The 6,934-nt window shown below is 39.4% G+C and overlaps 1 protein-coding gene across 1 annotated transcript in view; it reads right to left on the minus strand.

Annotated features, from left to right (window-relative positions):
• Positions 1-557: 557 nt before the first annotated feature.
• Positions 558-6,934, minus strand: part of LOC103367956 (WW domain binding protein 1-like) — a 10,075-nt gene continuing 3,698 nt past the window's right edge. Inside the window, exons 3-4 of the mRNA XM_008296157.1 lie at positions 5,919-6,080; positions 558-5,242 (exon numbers count right to left, since the gene is read on the minus strand). Of these exons, the coding sequence (XP_008294379.1) occupies positions 4,776-5,242; positions 5,919-6,080 (629 nt within the window). The 3' untranslated portion in view covers positions 558-4,775. The remainder of the gene's footprint in view (positions 5,243-5,918; positions 6,081-6,934) is intronic.

Consider the following 6,934-nt stretch of genomic DNA (forward strand, 5'->3'; position numbering starts at 1 on the left):
CATGATTCTAACATTCGTATTCGTATTTATATGTCAATAAAAATCTTGTACCCAAAACTCTGGTTTCACATACGTGAGCCTGAAAAATTGTGTGGATTAGAATAGTTTTTATGTGAGTATGAATCTAAAAGCTGTGAGTGAAAATTCTTGTGAGTACAACTCCAATTTCTACAACTATGAAGTCTTCTCCTCTCTGTGGACACGAATTCAAGTTTGTGGGTACGAGTAAAAAAAGTGTTGAAGTGACATCACACGGGGGAGGATTTGATCTGGCGACTATACCAAACGCTACATGTTCCAAATTCAAAGATGGCTGACGACGGTGTTCCAGGTGGAGCTACCAGCTCCACTGAGGCATCACAGGTGTGGTATAAATGACGTGTGTATCCAGTATTTATTTTACAGAAAACAATACTATTTACTATCAGAAGACTTCATAGTTGTAGAAATTGGAGTTGTACTCACAAGAATTTTCACTCACAGCTTTTAGATTCATACTCACATAAAAACTATTCTAATCCACACAATTTTTCAGACTCATGCATGTGAAACCAGAGTTTTGGGTACAAGATTTTTATTGACATATAAATACGAATACGAATGTTAGACTCATGCATACACCTTTTTGACAGTTATCTTGTTCAATAGTTACTTCAACCAAGTCTCTTGAACACATATTACATCTAGCTTTGTTACTAAACCTTCAGTAAAACTCTCTAATTCCTGCCCATGTGCAATAAGAGATATTGCATTCCACTGGAGTATCAATACCATGAAAAATATTAACCATATCCTTCCTGACTGGCTCTTGCCTGGAGCTCATCTCTAACCTCTTCCCAAGCCACTCCTACCAGTCCAAGGTGGTGCACTCCTGCTTTTACTATCAGCTGAATCTTTTGAGTTTTAGACTCCACTTCTGCTGTACTATTGAATACATCTGCGATAAATGTTACCAGCTTTTTCTTCTCAACCACTAAACCCTCCTTAAAATCGCACTGGCTCCCCCGACTGGATCCCATGGATGTCCTCTTTGACCCAAATCTTGTCTCTTTACTTGCTTTGCAGCTTCAGCATAAGATAATTTACGTTCCACTCTCACTTTCTCACACTTTCCACACTTCAGTAACAAACATATCACTTTAAGTGTTAAGAACATTAAAGTGGCATGGACTTATTCCTGCAAACCTCACTACATTCCATTCTCCACCAAAAAGCACATAGAATTCAACTTCCAAATGGAATAACAAAAAGAATCAGCCTGATGAATATGGGGTGTGTGTCTAATGGAGCAATGAGACAAAACTTTTACTGCCAAGAGGAACACCATTCAGCCAAGCATCAAAGTGTCTCCATGCTGCTGTGGGTTTCTTTTGCTGAAGCTGGTTGTGTGACTGGTGCCATGATTTTTACCAGGATGGACGCCACAATCTTCTGCAGCCCCACACCATCTCATCTGATTTAGCTGCTAGAAAAGCCCCAGGTGAACACCTATTGAAGCTGGATAAGAAAGTAAAGAGTGTGCAAACCTATCATCAAACATTTGCATTCCTTTTTTTTTTTGTTTTTTTTGCTTAACTTCATCCAATACGCACTGGTACTGATACTGCAATTGTTCCTGGAGTAACCCTGAGTGGCCGTGTCAGTCCTAAAAAATCAGTGGCAATACAAAAAACAAATAATATTAATGAGCTGGACGCCTTTGCACAGTAGGAATGGGCTGAAATGACAAAAAAACATTTATTAGAGGTCATAAAGAATATTTATATTAAATGTTGCCTCCAAGTGTTGAATAGCTTTGTTTATGAGCCTTTTTTGGAAAAGGTTTTAAATAATATGGTCACAAACATGTAGTTTTACACTTTGTTTGCCAGGGATTTAGTTTGGGTTATATATTCATGAAAAGTTATTCCCATCACTAGATGGCCTTGCAGGTTAAGGGGAGTTGTGTTATGTTTGTTTTCTGCCAAAAAAAATTATTTTAAATCAACTATTTATTTTATTAGTCTCTTAAAATAAAAAAAAATGTTTCCATTTGTTTTCAGAACCTTTATTAACATCATTTTATCCAAAATGTGACGGAAAAATATAATTTCATTCAGCAGACAATGATTCAGAACAAATACTCAGAGTGTAGCAGCGAATGAAGGCCCCTGTTCAATGCTGCATATGTGGACATGCTATCAGCTGACTCAGTGGGTTCCCTTAGTCCTCTGCAGAGTTTGTGTTTTACAGTCAGCTTCTGAACAGCCTGACATACTTATACATCATCATTTATACATACATATCTGATTTGCACCATGTCAGTCATTCCCGTTGTATATACAAGGCAGTGACTGACTGACTGACTGCAACTTCCTCTCCCAGACAGACTTGAGCACATGCTTTCAAAACAAACATACTGATGATGATATTTGAAATTGAAATATCTGTAGTTTTGCTAACTGTGCTTTGAAAAAGTCGATCTCACATGTGCACAAGTTTTTGGTAAACTACAAGGGGAACACAAAACCTGCAGAATATAGCACTGACTACATGATCATCTGTCTTTGAGTACACCGAGTTATCAACTCTAAGTCAAAGAGACTCCAGAGCTTTGATTAAGTTAATCTAAATATTCTCAACTAAAAGGCTGAACAGTAATGCAACACAGCATCAGAAAATGCTACCTCATTAGTGTGACAGGTGACTGGCGACTCAAACAAAGACTCATTGTCAGCATTAGGGGGCAGGAAAGTGACCATTTACGAAATAACCAATCCTGTGTAAGGGCAATAAGTATTCTACCAACAAGCCAGGGATTTTTCTGTTGTGTGCTGCTAGTGGTTAACTTGTGTGAACGTTTGTTTGCCACTGTACTTCCCTCTATCTCAATGACATATCAATACAAACATGCAAGCAAGACACAACAGAAAATGTTGGTACAAGACAGTATGTTTGAGGTGGTTCAGACATTACATGATTTCATTACAGGTTTTGTCTGCCAGAAACAGAAAACGCTCATGTATGATGCATGCCAAAAGTTGGGCCCAAAAGGAACTTCATCACATTCATAAAGCTGTGTGCATGAGTGCATGTACACACGTCTACAAATTTTCTTCACAGTGAAGCTGAAAAAGTTTAGCCATCAGCTGCAAAATTAAATCACTGTCATGTCACATCAATAACACTGAGCATTACCTTAAAATGATAAATGTCAAGAGGTTGGAAGAGATTGGGCATCTGGTGAACAATCAGTTCTTGAAGCTGATGTGTTTGACGCAGGAAAAATGGGTGGCGTAAAGACATGAGTGACTCTGACAAACGCCAAATTGTGATGGTGTGACAACTGGCTTTCACGTGGATGTAACTTTGATACAGACCACATACACTCCTGCATCACAGTGGTGTCTGCTGATGGCAGTGGCCTCTTTCAACAGGGTAGTGCTCCTTGCCACACTGCAAGCATAGCTGAGGAATAGTTAGAGGAACATGACGAAGATTTCAAGGGTGTTGACCTAGCCTCCAAATTGCAAACATTTGAACCTGATTGAGCATCTGTGGTTAAAACAGGTCAGATGCACAGAGGCCCTACCTAACGTTGTCCAGGACATACAGGATCTGCTGCTAACATCCTGCTGCTTGATACCACAGGAAACTTTTCAGAGGTTTGCAGAGTCTCAGCCCCGACAGGACAACAGTGTTTTGGCAGTGCAAGGGGGACTTGCACAATGTTACGCACGGGGTTTTAATGTTATGGCTGATCGGAGTACACATTTTGATGAGTCTCAGAAGTTTTATAAAAAAATATCAGAAAAAGTAAAACTGTAACTGTTAAAATATTCATACCATTAGGATTATATTTCGTTAGAAATCTACAAATGCTATGTCTTACTGGGTATGTGTTGATGAATCGGAACCTGACACTTAATGGTTTAAAACTGGATTAGTAATGACTCAGGGAACTATTGAAACTTAAGTTCTCTTGGATCTTTTAAAATCGAGGGGTGTTGGGAAAAATTGATGTCCTACAAGCACAAAGAAATGTTTATACCTCCTGCCTGAATGTTGATCACATTGTGAACACATGATTATTTGTATGTTATTGTATTATATTGTACTGAGAGTAAATCTGTGAGAGGATCATTCTAAAATCTGGCTCCTTTTCATTTTCTTCACCATTAGGGCTGCAAATATTTCTGGTATCGTAAATGCTTGTAAGTCTGGGTCAGAATTTCTGTACAGGTGCGCAAATTCGCTCCTCAGGTTTGTTTTAATGAATCTTAACTTCACTGTGAGAAGTGGTGAATGCTTATCCTCAACCCTGTTTTGTGCATGAGCAACAGTTACACACTTTATCTTGTGAGAGTTCTTTAACAGTCAGATTACAAAAATATCATACAAAGTGTTTTTGTTAAGTATAAAAAGAAATCCACTTTAATTAAGAATTTGATTTTTTCTTTTAAAAACATTTTCAAGTATCAAATAATTGATCAAGCTCTAGCTGTAATGCATATATTGAGTATATGGTTGACAAAATGACAGCATGTCACAGTACACAAACACACTGCTCAAAACCAGAGGCTGCACAATAAAGCTTTAGATTCTGGAAATTATTAAAATATTTGGATATACCTTTTATTTGTCTCTGGGTCTGCCACACACACTGGTGTCAAACTCAGACATTTACGAACAGACCAAACCCCTGAGCACCAAAGATATAATATTGCATCAGTAACTGCTGAAAAAAAAAAAAGTTTCTGCAGACATAAAAACATGATTCTGGATTACCTCAGAGGCTATGGCTCTGTATCCACAGCTGCAAGTCCATTTGTGTTTTCTTGAGCGACTAAATCACTAATATGGCTGTGTTCCACGGTCTGGTGATCACAGGAGTCTTCCATTTGGTCTGCTCCCTCTTCCTCTGTCTCCTCTTTACTTTCTAAAAAGCCCTGCTGTTCCCACAGTTCCTGGCCATCGCACACCTCAATCCCAGAATCCCCTGTGAAACGCCGGTACCTGCCCGGCGTCAAGTCCTTGTTTGGGTTGTAAGCGCTGTGAGAATGGGACTGCACGGCGTCTGGAGTTGCAGGGGGTGCTGCATCAGCATTACTGGCTATAGAGATAGCTAAATGGGGGCAAGTAGCCTCCTCCGGTGGGTCCGTGGGTGGAGGTGCTGACTGGAGAGGGGTGTAGGGAGGAGGTGGTGTGGCTGGACGGTCAACTACCTCTTCATAGGCTGGCAGCAGGTAGTTTGGCAAAAATCCTGGAGAAGAACATGATGCAGACAAGCATGAGACATGGCATGTATATCAGGGTCTCAATCATTTCCAGTCAGCCAGTGACATTTGCATTTAAGGAGCAGGATGCTCAAACACTTCAGTGAAAAGTTTTCTGCTAATCAACACTCTTGTCCAAATAACAGAAAAAAACTTGCTGAAACATTATTTTAGAGTAACATCTGGAACAATATTTGTATATAAATACAAATGATGTGTAATGTAAAAAGGAGTGACTACATACGTGAACTACACAATAATAACAATACTATTACCATTATTGTTATATGACACACCTAACCTCACTGGTCTGGAGGAACAACTGGAAGGACAAACAAAAGCTTTCACTTTACGTATAGACAATTGAGGACCACATTAAAAGACACATGGGAAAATAGGAACCTTTGAGTCTTTTAAACCATCTTCAGTCTTATCTGTTGTACAAGGAGCTGTGAGATGTGAGGAAAAGCTGTACCTGGATCAGGTACAGGTGGGCGCTACCTTCAGTACGACAAGTTGCTGCTTAGAAAACTACAATATTTAATTTCCATTCTGTTTAGAGATATGTTTGATGTGTGACTGGTTATGTGAGTGGTCGAGACTAACTGTGTATAGAATATGTAAAGGCAGCATGCAAGACACTCCAGCTGAAAAGCAACTTACTGAGATAGAGGGGAAGGTGAGAGTTGTTGTGAGCCTCTCTGTAGGCGATGAGGTTGATCTCGTTCTGCCGACGCTGTTGCTGGAAGCGCTGCTTGGAGCGCCAGTGTTGACACACACAGCAGCACGTCAGGATGATGATCAGAGCCCACACAAGCCAAAACCCTGTAGGAAGCCCACAGTGCATGTACGGAAACACATTTAATACATAGCCTTACAAATGATACAAAGTAGAAACAAAAAAAATCTGATTTAAATCTTCTATATAAATTTCACAATAAGACCTTATGTACTTACTAGAGTGGTATACATTTTGCTAATTTTATTCTGAACACATGTTTAACACATTTTGTACTTTCACAAAACATACTAAACGATATATTACATACATTTTGTATATTAAACTTATATAGAAAAAATGCATGAACATGGTAGTAAAATCAGTTGTGAACTTTCTCAGTGTTGGACCTTTGGGCTGTGTGTATCTGCATTCAATGGAATTGAAATGAGGAACTACCACATCGACTGGTAGACTTCACAAAGATGGAACAAAATGCAGGAAGATTAATCAGAAGGTACAGAACAAGCTGTAGTACCACTAATCAGAGCCACAGTGGCAATCTTTCTAAAACAATGCCAGAGAGTGCACTACTTGCACAATCTAGCACTGAAAAATACGTGTACGTGCCTTAGACTCAGCACAGGGGTTGTCAGTGGAAATCAGAGTTTTCATGACAGTTTAGACAGTGTGATAGCTATTATGTAACATCAACTTCAATGGACAGCATCCAAAGCAAAAAGCCTTTGCTTGCGCTTTGACTTAAAAGTGCAGAATTTAACTTTGCTTTGAACATCAGAAGAGGTAATACTGGAAGCACACTCTTTTGTTTACGGTTATGATGGTTATGATGGGGACTGGACAGTGGCTTGGTGGTTAGCATTGGTGCCTCACAGCTAGGAGATCCTTGATTCGCATCCCAGCCTGGGCCATGTTTTCTTTGTACCTGAGTGGGTTCTCT

Source organism: Stegastes partitus, unplaced genomic scaffold, assembly GCF_000690725.1.
Source record: "Stegastes partitus isolate 25-593 unplaced genomic scaffold, Stegastes_partitus-1.0.2 Scaffold1105, whole genome shotgun sequence".
NCBI lineage: Eukaryota > Metazoa > Chordata > Actinopteri > Pomacentridae > Stegastes > Stegastes partitus.